The 13,965-nt window shown below is 40.1% G+C and overlaps 1 protein-coding gene and 1 long non-coding RNA gene across 2 annotated transcripts in view; one reads left to right on the plus strand and one right to left on the minus strand.

Moving 5' to 3' along the window:
• Positions 1-3,304: 3,304 nt before the first annotated feature.
• Positions 3,305-4,974, plus strand: LOC120722676. Its single transcript, XR_005693562.1, has 3 exons — positions 3,305-3,648; positions 4,078-4,221; positions 4,860-4,974. It is a non-coding gene; the product is annotated as an uncharacterized LOC120722676 (long non-coding RNA).
• A 118-nt stretch (positions 4,975-5,092) lies between these two features.
• The window catches only part of klhdc8b (kelch domain containing 8B), a 56,903-nt gene continuing 48,030 nt past the window's right edge, over positions 5,093-13,965 (minus strand). Inside the window, exon 3 of the mRNA XM_040013762.1 lies at positions 5,093-9,401. Within this exon, the coding sequence (XP_039869696.1) occupies positions 9,205-9,401 (197 nt within the window). The 3' untranslated portion in view covers positions 5,093-9,204. The remainder of the gene's footprint in view (positions 9,402-13,965) is intronic.

Below are 13,965 nucleotides of genomic sequence, written 5' to 3' on the forward strand. Positions count from 1 at the left end.
CCCCACTAGGTAATGAAAATGAAGTGATCTGTTTTCTAGTAAATGTTAAATTTTGGGCGAAATTGAGCAAGACACCAGGGCATGATTTCAAGTTTGACATTAGGAATTGATCTAAAATTTAATTTCTGGCAGTTAGGTCACTTGGCTTGACTCAAATCTGCGGGGTAAGTTAAATGTTTTCTAAAATGTGCTAAATGTGTTTTCATTTTATGTATATATATATATATATAGTCCAGCACCCTGAGGCTGTATGCTAAGCGGAAGGAAGGGGGCCGGGGACTGGTGAGTGTCAGCACCACAGTCCAGGATGAGACAACGAACATCCAAGAATACATTGGGAAGATGGCCCCAACTGACCGAGTGCTCAGTGAATACCTCAGGCAGCAGAAACCCAAGAAAGAGGAGGGAGACGAGGAACCATCATGGAAGGACAGGCCCCTGCACGGTATGTACCACCGGCAGATAGAGGAGGTGGCTGATATCCAGAAATCCTACCAGTGGCTGGACAAAGCTGGACTGAAAGACAGCACAGAGGCACTAATCATGGCAGCACAAGAACAAGCTCTGAGTACAAGATCCATAGAGGCTGGGGTCTATCACACCAGGCAAGACCCCAGGTGCAGGCTGTGTAAAGATGCCCCAGAGACAATCCAGCACATAACAGCAGGGTGCAAGATGCTAGCAGGCAAGGCATACATGGAACGCGATAACCAAGTGGCCGGCATAGTGTACAGGAACATCTGTGCCGAGTATAACCTGGAAGTCCCAAGGTCAAAATGGGAGATGCCCCCAAGGGTGGTGGAGAATGACCGAGCTAAGATCCTGTGGGACTTCCAGATACAGACGGACAAAATGGTGGTGGCTAACCAACCGGACATAGTGGTGGTAGACAAACAGAAGAAGACGGCCGTAGTGATCGATGTAGCGGTTCCGAATGACAGCAATATCAGGAAGAAGGAACACGAGAAGCTGGAGAAATACCAAGGGCTCAGAGAAGAGCTCGAGAGGATGTGGAGGGTGAAGGTAATGGTGGTCCCCGTGGTAATCGGAGCACTAGGTGCGGTGACTCCCAAGCTAGGCGAGTGGCTCCAGCAGATCCCGGGAATAACATCGGAGATCTCTGTCCAGAAGAGCGCAGTCCTGGGAACAGCTAAGATACTGCGCAGGACCCTCAAGCTCCCAGGCCTCTGGTAGAGGACCCGAGCTTGAAGGATAAACCGCCCGCAGGGGCGTGCTGGGTGTTTTATATATATATATATATATATATATATATATATATATATATCATGCTACAACAGGCTGCCACTAGGACAGCACTAAGCGAGGCCTTATTTTTATAAACAATTCTCAAAAAAATTAAGGGAACACTCATAACACAACAATTTTAACAATTTAAATTTTTGGGAGCTCTCAAGGGGTTGATTTTGGTTTCCTCAGACCATTATTGATAAATTATAACCTTATGTCTACAGCGTGTTTGTTATCAACGCCAAGTACATCTGTAAAGAGTATTAATTTTATGAATATGTCATTCTCAGACACACATGCACACACACACATACATAATTATAATTATTGACAAAATATTTACAAAATAGTTACTCAAATATGAGACAAAGCATTTTTCATCATCTCGTCATCATCTGATGTGAGATCCCAGTGTTCCCTTAATTTATACATTAATGGCAACCATTTAAATGACTTGCTGGTTTCCAATATATTATTTTGACTGTTAACTTCAAAGCGTTTTTCATGCACTTGCATAATGAGAAAAATAATTTAATGTGTAAAATAGGGTGTGGCGGGGCATGGTTCATGATGCGGCTGCGGGGAAGGCAGACACACCTGAGCTCGATAAGCTCATCACGCATCCCCTATTAAACTTGCCGGGACCCGACGAGTTTTCTTGTTGTTGTCATGTATGTGTGGCTGAAGAGCTGCAGCCAAGGATGTAAGAAACAAGCAACCATATAAAAAAGTGTGTTTAAGGGTGAATATGTGGTGCCATAGGGTAAACACTACTTATCAGCAGTCCTAAATGATTGCGCTGAATGTTATGGCTGGATTTGGATCAAATAACATCAATATGTTATAACTCGGTCAGTGAACCTGAATTAATAAAACAGTACTGTATATCATGATGTAAAATCTCTCTATTATATTTGTATTTTTACAGTTGTGACATTGAATTTAATTGTTGCTGAATTGGACTCATATCTGACTCTTGCTAGTGTTAGTGTCACTTGAGGGTGAAGCCATGTAAGTGCATAGTTTTTATGTATGGTGTGATTCTATGACTACATGTTTACACTGTCATTGTAAGTGTAAAGCAGTATAGCATAAACAAGGTTCTATTTAACTGCTGCACATTCCCACTTATGCCTGGGAGAGTGTAGAAAGCTTCCGTCCCCACGTCTCGTCTTCTGTCTTATCACATTCAGTACATTCGGTAACTTTTAGTAGGCCTCCCAAATCACATTTGCAAATACAGAGCACATGGCAATACTGAGACCACAAAGCAGTTTACCAGGTTTTGTCAATCACTGTAGGGAAACAGCACAGTACAGGGAAAGAGAGAGAGATCAGAACAGGAGAGTGGATTCTGGGTTTGTGTTTCCCAAAATGTCTGTACAAACTAGTTTCTACTTTGATGCCGAGCAGTGAAAATGACAGACGCACTGAAAGGCCAGTGGTCTTCGAGATGGTGACAGTAGAAGCATCTTGTTTCAGTCACAGAATTTTTTCTACATTTCGCTGAAACCCACTCAAGAAATTGAAGTACTCATAAAATAGTACTCATAACCTTTGTAGGCTTTTATATTCCAACAAACATAGTATCCTTGTCAGAAATATACAAAGTGTGCTTCTACACATCTCATCTGACCCACATGGTAAAAAATAAAGATATATTTTTTTAGTCTGTGTATGTCTATTAAAATATATTTTCAGCCCAAGCAAAGCTTTGCAAGAACACCAAACCAGTGACAAACACTTTGGGGAACCCAGCTCAGATCTGGACAACACTACAACACATCTGTCACCTCACGACCTCAATCCACAAGACAAACAACTGGAAGCCAAAATAATGAACAAATAGGAACAATTAACAACAAAAAAATACTCATATTTAATCTTGATCACTTAATCAAAGACATGTTTGTTTTTTCTTTCTTTCTTTCTTTCTTTCTTTCTTTTATTTTTGCTTTTTTGGGGTTTTATTTTGGGTTTTTTTGTTCAGCTCCAAAGACACAAAGAATAAAAAGAACTCATGGCTATGCTATGCTAATGTAAAAGCGAACACATTTATGCTACCGGCGGGTGTTGACACTGTTCCCTGTTGCCCGGGCAACCAGGAATCCGTGCTGAAGATGCCCGCACAACAAAAAAGAAAAGAGAAAAAAAGGAGAAGCTTTTCATTGCTGAAAAAACAACACAGTTCTGATTGGATTCAAACTGAAACACTCTAACTTAAGCATTTCCCACCCCTCGTCTTTGCACTGTGCTAAAAATGCACCCCTGTCGTTTTGTCCCAACCTGAGTCTGCTGGCCTTATTTTTGTGAAGCAAGGCACAAGGCTGCCTTTACCAAAACATGGCCCTGAATGTGTCGTGGAGAAGACGGTACATACTGTATCTGCAGTTTTAAGAGGTAAGGACACACAAGGCAACTTTTTCTTTTTAATTTGTTGGGGGAGGGGCCCTGGGAGTCTCATTTGTTGCTTGAAAATGTTTTGCATTAGTTCCCTGTCAGCAGCGCTCTGTAGTGTAGGATGATTATTGTCATATGGTCGGGCACTTGGTTGCAAAATTGCTTCACGCCTCAGGTTCTGAAGATTTTTGAGCCATTTCGTGTAGAAACTCTTATCAGTTAAAACCATATTAATGCTGCTGTCGTGAGAAGCAGGATCACAATACATTTTGGCTTTCAACCTGTATTGCTAGAACACATTTACATAGACATTTACATATGCTTGTGCATCACTTGCTCATGGTCTTCTAAAACAGAACAGCACGTAATTAGCTGCTACCTGTACTGAAGCATCCTGATCTTTTGTTCTGTTTCTCAACCTGCTGTCAGACGCTGCAGAGGGATCTTACTGCAGTGACTACACAGCCTAGCACATACATCACATCAAGAGCCAGAGAGACAGACTTTCACGCCGAAGGACAAATTCTAGACTTACGAGACGTCTTCTCAGGAAATCCATCATACCATGTTAAGGTCAGAGAGATGAAGATTTTTTTTATTGTTATTATTAAAATGCCAGTAGAGACCGCAGGCCAAAAGAGAGAGCTAGCTCTAGAAAAGTCCCAGAATATCTCAGGAGACTGCAGTGTGGCAGGTAAACTGGATCCAATAGCTGCAGCGACAGAAAGCTTGCATTGTACAACCTCCAGAAAGCAATAATAGATGGTGAATGTGTCATGGTGTCAAAAAAAAAAGCTCACATGCACCTACACAGGCATAATAACAAGCATTCCCACAAGCAGATACACATGAACAGCTACACATGAACATGATTGTAGGACACCAAGCTGACTAAAAACCCTTAGCCCCTTTCATCTCTGCCTGACACTTGTTTTTATGAAACAAGTCAGGCCGTTTTAGCTTTGGATGTGTGGAGACCAAATCAGACACAAAAGGAGGGTGAAATTTGTAATTATTGAAAAAAAACCATCAAATGCATGCTAATGTTGCTCAGTTGCCACTGGAAAAAAATGTACGTTTAAAAAATGAAAAAAGAACTACTGTAAGATATATATTTGTTATTAGCAACTAAATAGCTATGAAATGTGAGCTTTCACTTGTAGAGGCAAACCCATCCTGGGTTCTGATTGTCCTTACTTTAAAATTTTCAGGTTCACATCTGCCTGTGGTGGAACACAAGCCCCTCCTGTGGTCTTCTTCCTGAGGCTGAATCCCTATCTGAATTAGGGGTTTAAGGACACGTGGTGACAAATGCTGTACAGACTGTGAAGAGATATGATTTGTTAAACAGATGTTTGTTAAATTACGGTATGTAAGTACAATAAATTAGCTTTAGTTTTTTAAATAGAGGGTTCTTTCAGCAGATTGTCTTTCTGCTGTTTTCCACCTTCTTACCACCTGCAGCAAACAGCTGTTTCCACATAAAAAGCACTGGTAGCTCCTCAAGAGCTCGTGCAGGTTGCCAGAAAAACGCCTCCGAATGTTGCTGTGTGTTCAGCCGCCCCCAAGCTAAAGTACGAACCAAATTAACTCTGCTTATGTCCATTAACCATCACAGGGCCAGTCTCACTGTCAGTTCCTCTCAGTGGCATACTGTAGTATTACAATACGTACACATATGTTCCCTGAGCCTTGTTATGATTATTGTGTAAACTGTCAAGACAGCTAATTGTTACTTCTCCTACTGCAGCCATGAGCATGGGTGTGTAGTGAAAAAAGACAAAGAAGAAGTGTAAAAAGAAACTAACAGCTGGAGATATTTAAAAAAAAAACTAACAAACAAGCGAGACGGCCAATTTGACAAATTATGACCTAAATTTAAGCCAACCATATACTATGTGGGCAGATTACATGCATGTAAATATACACATTTTACCAATTCTACAAATTCTTCTATTCTACAAAGTCATTGTTCCAAAGACATCCACGATATGGCCAGGCATCCATACGGACAGAGTCCTGAAACAACCGAGCTGTTGAGAAAGAATGTCCAAACGTCCAAACAAATGTATCCAGACAGACTATGCATGCATTCACGCTTGCTTGGCTCTGTGTACAAGCAGGTGTGTGTGTGGTGTGTTTTCAGTGTGTGTGCACACATGCATATATGAGCTTCTGACTTGTACCTAACGTACTCAATTAGGTGCACACAGTGCAGCGCCTAAAATAACTGACTGTCAGCTGGCATCTCATCTGAGCCCCTGTGCCTGCAGTGCTCTCTCACAGCAATACATGTGTGAGTCTGTTAGCACGGTGCACCAGGGTGTGGGCCAGAAAACATATGAAGCAGGTGGAAAGACAATGAAGGAGACGTATGTGTGTGTGTTTGCATGTGTCTTAGTATGAATAAAAGCTTATTGTGGGGGCCAGAGACAGCTCTTTCTTCCTCTACTCCTGTGTGTCTCCAAGTTTTTCTGCGGATTAAGTCAATATTTCACTTATTTCAAATGGTCTGGATGTAAGTGATAAATATCATCTTTAAATGTTAAACCATGTCATTATAGTTGGTGGGTTATATAAAGTATTTTTGTGTATTAGTGTCTCTACTAATGTTAGCTAGTGCCATTATTTCTAGTGTCTTCACTACTGTTCCTGCCTACTATGGCTATAATAGAAAAGTTTATAATTTAGACCCGAGGTTAAAAATTCTCAGTACCAAACCTGCTAGGCCTTAAAAGAGTGCTGTGTTACAGTAAATGAATACAGTAAAAGCTGCTGACTGGATCTGTGTTTGCATATTCAGAAATGCCACCATTATGGGAGAACATGGTTCAGCAGAATACATAAAGACCAGCAGAGACTACATGCTGCACAGTGATTTCCTTTGCTTTCTTGCTCAAACTCTCTCCTCTCCGCAGGTCAGCGCATCTGTCACAAAACATTGTGTACTGCGGCTTTCTCCATTAACTCTTTAACGCAAAGCCTCACCTTTGCCCAAACAATCTAAAATCTGTCTTTTTCAGTGTGACTTGATGAGGTTACTGCATTGGTGGTGGCTTGGAAACGTTTGTAGCAGCTACAGATGTTGAAATCACGGCACTTACAGTAGATTCCAGTGAGACCAAGAATAATTGGAAACTACCAGTCCTAGAGCATAGTGGTCAGCCATTAATGTCCTTTCTTTTATAACAGAAAGCATATAAGAGACGGGTGTTACCATTTTGAAATTATCTATTTGTGAACTATGTGTTAAGCCTAATCTTAGCCATTTTGGTAAAAGCTAAAATAATGGAGGGTGTTTTTGTTTTTCTTGTGTGTTTTGTTTTTTGAGTGGAGTTGGAAAGTATCAGCTAACAAACCTCTGCTAACTTGGTTAGCTTGGTTAGCCTGCTGCATTGGTAAATAATTTGTAATTCAAAATGACGTTAAATACAGTGATAATTTTGGGTTGTGAAAAAACAATTTTAAAACCAAATACTTAATGAAAAAACAGAGTTACCTTTAGTACACCCTAATGCTGAACAAGAGGATGTCAATCAGAGAGCCTCTCCCTTAATAATGAAGCCTTAATCTAACTCAGACTGGTGAGTTTAAAATTGGCCAACAGTAAAGCTGTCATTAAGCTATGTGTTCAAAATATCTTTTTTTGTACAAGGCTGTAACTATGTTTATTTCTGCTGTCTGGCATTTTAACATAGGACTCTATAGGGATTAAAACACCTTTGGCCATCAGAGGAGCTGCAGCTTCAGGCACTTTTAGGCTTCTTTTTAATTTGCCTTTTTTTGCGCAAAATATCTAGCTTGCTAGCTTGCTAGCAGACCTATGCCAGAACACACTAAAGGAAGGCCTTCAGTGGAAGGCCAACCAAGATCAGCATATAAGCACACATATCATCCTTGCTGGCTATAAAGCCAGATTGCAAGTTAGCTAACAGATTGTAGGCTAGCTAATATTAGCCAGTGGTAAAAACACATTTACACATTATATTTGTAAAGCTTTCTAACTATTTTGCCCAACACTGATAACTAAATACACTAATTATATTTTATGTAATCGATAATGCGAGAAGTAGCATATTTTATGTTTTTTAAGCAAAAAAAACCCCCAAAATATTGTTTGGATCCTACTGAAAATGCAGACTAAGAGCAGAAAAAAGACGGTACTGCAGAAACTTTCTGTGAACTTTTTCAGTTTTGTCTCCTCTGCAAGCCACAAACTTTTCAGTCTCCTTTCCTTTTAGCCACACAGACATGAATATTTTATATTCACAAGACAGATTTTTTTTTTTTTTTTTGCCAGAAACACCTTTAAATAGACAACTCTGACATCTATGTTCATGTGGCGAAGAAAAAACTATGATGATGTTAGCTCTGTCACGCCCAAACATCATATTTCAAATCACTTTTCTTTCCATAGAAAACCATGAAACTGTCCAACAATACTCATGTCAACCCTAATTCTTAAATACTGTATGGTTTTAACTAAATACATAAATGTCCTCACATGTTTATACCTAGAGAGTGATAAAACTGCTAGAATCATGATTGTAAAATCCTCTTCCCAGTGTATCTGCAATCTGACTGATATGAAGTTAAAATAAAAATTAGGGTTATCTGGATGCTTCTGTGCAGCACATTTGAAAAGCCCTACATTTATTCTGCCATCAACTACATCTGCGTGGTACAATGTAAAGTAGCTCTGGAAGTGATTGCTGTGATGCACTGGTGGACAGATGTGAAGCATATTGAGGTGATAAGCTCAATCGCAGCCAGTTTTTCAACTGAAATGAAGGAAACACAGTGTCTGACTCAACATCCATCAGTGGTTGACTGATTGTAGAAAATAGATGGGTTTGCAGCTGCATGAGTTGCTCTTGGTGTGTGACACCAGGTCGTGGTTGCTTTACACGCATATACACAGAACAAAACAAACCAAACCAAAAAAGTAAGAAGCCAAAACAGTCATTCGTATTCTCAGAACCTCAACAGTCTAAAACTCAATATAGTGTTGTTTCTAAGGTCATAGAAAAGTGTCTGAGCTTACTGTTGCAGCAGTAGGGGAGAGCAACAAAGAGATTCAGATATGGCCCTATGTTCCTTTATTATCCAGAAAAGTACCCTGCTTTTATTCAGAAAAATGCTCAACAGTTCAAAGGCGTGTTATTTCTTCAGACACGGTGTCTGTCTTTTTGTTTTGTTTTTTTGCTCATTTTCTTCTTCCTTTGATTTCCCCAGAGTAAAAAAAAAAAGAATTGTCAGTTTTCTGTCCTTGCCAGTCACAGCAGTCCAGTTGTATGTCCTTAATCTTGTATTCATCCAGAGATGTCACAACCTGTCTCCGCAGCTCCTGTCAGAAAATGTTTGTCGAATGTGAAAAAGAGTTTCCCACAGCCCGGTGCACTAGACGAATCCATCAGCCGGACATAAAGGTAGAAGAGTACAAGCAGGATCTGTGGATCCATTTCATGTGTTTGTGTCTCTGTTCACGCACATGAAGAAAAATATCAGTGCCAGTTTGCACATATTCTTGCTCGTGTGTTCGTGTGTGTCTTTGTGTCACACTGCTTCCTGCATGCACAGGGCCTCCACAGCATTACTGGGTCCCTGTGAAACTCCACCAATTACAAACAGCATGTTGGTCGCCTGCAGAAGAGCAGAGGAGCAGCGCGCGGTGGGCATGGGCGCCACGTACTCCCAGCGCCGCTTCACTGGGTTATAGCTCTCCACCGAGCCCAGCGGCGAGGGTTCATTGCCTGCAAAATGAAAAACAGACATATTAGAATGATGACAGTGATGCTTCATGTGGGGAAGTATGACCATTCAGAGGCTGTATATTAACATCCACTGCCTGAACAGTCCAGACAATATTTCTTCAAATAAAAGACATATATAGAACATAAGGAGGTATTTAAACCTGGATACTTAATGTCAAAAGCTGACATGTTAATTTCGATGCAAATGCAGGTTTTAGGAGCTCCAGGGTTTGACTCTGAGAGGGGTGCAACAAAACTATATATATAAAAAAAACCAAGCCAGAGGGTTTATTTAAGAATGAAACTTTTATGTCACCTAAGACATGCTAGGTCTCAACCTGGATGCTGATTCCTCTTTCTGAGGCGCACTGTGATCTACTGCTTTTTCTCTTTCCCCCACTCTCCTCCTCTTATACATCAGGATGCACTGTTTTTTTCTGTTTCTATGGTGACCAGCATCACAGCAAGTTCGGAAATAATACGTTCTGGTGAGTTTATGTTGTGCATGTGTATGTGTGTGTGTGTGTATCTAAGAAGAACTATCATCTTCATTTTGTTAAAAGAAGTAAGTGATAATGCCGAGTCGGTCTTTTCAAAGCCCGTAGCCTCGCTCAGGCCGTGGTTCCTTCATCATCTGTAGAAGACACATTCATCACAGCTCTCTCTCACTCACACACACACACACACACACACACACACACACACACACACACACACACACACACACACACACACACACAGAAACATATTCCTTGTTGCTTTGGAGCTCAAAGGCTTCCTGTCATTTGTTTGATTCTCAACCCGCAGACGTCATGTCAGCGCTCCTCCTCCTCCCTTTGACCTTCACTCCTCATCATGACTGCCATTATTCTTCCCTGTTATCTCCTTTAACACCTTTTCCATTTTACATTACTAGTTCCTTTTTTAATTCTTCCCGGCCTCATTTTTCTTATTCTCATGCCTCATTTCTAATTCTTATCAAACGCTTAGAAACAGTCTTTCTTCAACTTTACGGCTCTTAACCCTGCTTGCGAGTCCTCCTCCACCTGCTCTGTTCATTATACTCTATTCTTTCTCCCATCGAGTCCATTAAACCTCCTGTTCTCAGCCCTCCTGTTCTCATTTTGGCTTTTCTTTTTTCCACTGCGAAGCCTCTCGTCTCAGATTCTCTTCCTTTCTTCTGTACCTGTCACCCCTCCAACCGTCAGCCTCAGTGCATTGTTCGCCTCTCCTGTTTTCTTGTTCTTTGCCACTTCTGAAAATTGCTCTTCTGTTTTTTTCCTGCTCTCCCTTCCCTTTTGTTTAGCTTTATGTAAACACAAAACTTAAGCTGCTGAGTGTACAGTAATGGAGTTTGAAATAAAATGACTCATCCCATTGTAGTGACATAAAAAATGACCTTCAGAGTAAACTTTTTAATATTATTTTTACAGTCATGACGTTTCACTATTGTCTACCATATGCCTTTGAAGTATTCTTATTTTATTACCTTTGGGGTTAGTTCCACTCAGCTGGAGCTATGCAATCAAAGATCTATTGAGTTTTCACTGATGGCGAAAACTCTGAGTATAACTGAAGAATGGTTACTGAAAACTAGAAGAGGAGACACCCCAAGGACAAGACAGCTGGGTTTTTCTTTATTTTTCATAACAATATAAATCAAATTAATGAACACAGAGAGCAACAAGAGAAGTCGTGATTGTAGTTCAGTACTGAAAAATACATCCATCCTACGCTTATTATGCTGAGACTTGGAAAAAAATCCCACGTTGAAGGGAGAGACCAAACCATGAGAGAGAGCCCGACAGATTGAATCTCATTACAACAGAAGTGAACTGTGGTTTTGCACTGAGCTCTGATAAACTACATTATAAATCATATCCATTTATAATGATCCCATTACCCCTCAAAAAGGTCTGCAGTACAGCTCATTCAAGTTCCTTTGGAGCTTTTTTACCCCACTCAGCTGACCATAATGAATTGCACCTTGACATTTATTTGACGTGCAGAACATCAGCTACAGCGACCAAGTTTTTAGTCAACAAGATCATAACATGCTCCATGTTATCATGATCATGGGTGATCTGTATGCGGTTAATCACAGTTTGGGTGTGCTTTGCAGTGAACAGACCATGCTATGTGAGTGTAATTGCTAATTTGAGTGTGGTTCAACAAAAACCTCTGAAAAAACAAGCCTAATGTTGCAAGGGTTAATGCTCCAGTCTCTTGTCTAATTTCTGGCTCAAGTAAAAAAAAAACATTACTTTTTTAATGGCTGCAAAACTGAAGGCTTTAAATAATGGGTGAAGTATTGGCAAATATATCCAAGTCTGCCTTTACTTGTTTAGAAATGCCATGCCATAATATGTTCTGACCCTTTATAATCAACCATCACAACATGTACGTCTTCTCTTTCAACTGACCAATTGAAAAGCACGCCTGTGTGCATATTTCTTTGCATAGCTGGTACTCTTTTAGAATCACTTTCACTGCTCAAGCATGGAGCTACACCAGCTGCAGCACAGTTTCCGTCTGATTTTCAGGGTTAGCCTTCCTAAGGTCTTTACTGTTCACCTGTTTCTGACCGCCTGTTGTTCCTGCTTTCACTGCAGGTCAAACAGAAGCCACAGCAAACCTGCTGAGGAGCTTGTATTACTGTCTGATCTGTGCTGTAAACAGTGCCATTACATGCACTCTTTTCAGCACTTACCATATTTTAGTAGCTAATGCATAGCTTACAACCTTGACCTTCTTGCCTCCTGTTCTTTATCACTACAATTTACATTGTCAGTGGGCAAAATGCTGCAATCATAATTTAGCAGAGTACAGGAAGAATGCCACATGCCCTCCTGCCAGCTCGCTGGTTAACAGTAAAATGGTGGACAGTTTTACTGCTTGCAGACTTCCACAATGTGACTTGGCAGGGTTCAGAGCAGGTCAGAATTTACTCTGGGGGATACAATTATAATATAATATACAATTAGATGCCGACATCTAATGCAGCAAGAGTAAGGACTTCATCAGCTCATTTTTCTGCTGTCAAAACAGAAGAGAAGCTCTGATTAGTGTTGGTTTGTTACTGACATAGCTGGGTACTAATTAAACACGCCAATTTGTAAGAAAAACATCTTTCAGAAGAAGTACTCTGCTTAACAAATGTCCAGAAAAAAAGACCACTGAACAAATCTATTCATTAGAAGGGGTGTTTTTCTTTTTGTTATCCGCACTATCAGTGTGGTATGAAAAGGTTAATTTGAAGTTTTGCCCATAGAAAAACTGCCCATGTGAGCCTTTTTCTGAACTACCTCCCACAGCAGTTCAGGAAGGGCCCAGTAACCTGGCTCCAGATCTTCTGACTTCTGAATAACTGCAAACCTCTGGCACCAGAAATGCTTTGGTGCAAAAAATCTCTGGAGGCTAATCTGACACCAAACACAGCCTTAAAGTCTAAGCTGACACAGTTCTTATTTTTAGGTATATATTCAAACAGGGATAGTTAAAAGCTACTTTTAGCATCAGGACATGAAGAAATTACTGATTAAAAATCTAAATCAGCATATAATTATCTGTTCTGTGCTTCATTAACCTGTGATGATGGGGTTCAAGAAAACTTGCATCTGTGTTATAAACTAGCACAGGCGTGACAAATAGTAACAGTGTCACTTTGCATTAACACAGAGTGGCAGATTTATTCCGAGGGTACTCAGCTTGTTGAAATACAGAGATTTACCTGCTGACTGACAGTTTAAACCACATTAAGTTTATATATTTCTGTCTCTGTCACTGTGTTATTTGTGATTTTAGTTTGAGTTTCCTTTAATACGATTTACTTTAAGAGGCTTAAAATGACAGATGAGGTCAAAGTTGTGTCAGCAGTTTTCTGCATCTATGACTCTCACAGATGCAGAACATCTCATCTGAATACATAAAGATCAGGAAGTATGTGTATGCAAAGTGTGTGAGAGCCCATTCCTAATGGCTGTTTTTGAGGTTCATGTGCATGCAAACACAAATAATCTGATTATGAAATGATATCCATGAGCCCATAACTGCATCTCAAGTCAGTCCTCGTGTGACAAGTCGTATCTAATTATAATTTAGGTGCAGATATCAAGTTGTCAGGCGTTGTCATGAATTAAACAAAAGTACAAGGCGGTGCAAAAATATAAAATGCTGGGTGCGTGGGTGGAGGTGGTGAAGACAGTGTTACTATAATGGATACAAATACAGAGAAATGCACAAAAAGAGAGAACATCGTGTTCTGTTTCAGACTGAAAAGTACAGAAGAACATCAAAGACAAACAAACGTTATTTAAAAATGTCCTAACTGGTTGTAACATAATTTGGCCTCCTCCAGCACGCCTTTTAAAACAAGCCCTTTAATAAGATGGGTACTAAGAAAAAACAATCAGTGAAAAAATACATCCAACCTCATCACTGATCACCATTAAACTGTACACAAATTCTAACTGTTTATCATCTGACCTTTTAATTATTAATAGTTGTAGTATTACAAAAGTCTAGTTAAGTTCTTCCAGCTTTGTGACTTCATTTTTGTAAAGAC

This window comes from Simochromis diagramma, unplaced genomic scaffold (genome assembly GCF_900408965.1).
Source record: "Simochromis diagramma unplaced genomic scaffold, fSimDia1.1 OVJJ01000705.1, whole genome shotgun sequence".
NCBI classification, from domain to species: domain Eukaryota; kingdom Metazoa; phylum Chordata; class Actinopteri; order Cichliformes; family Cichlidae; genus Simochromis; species Simochromis diagramma.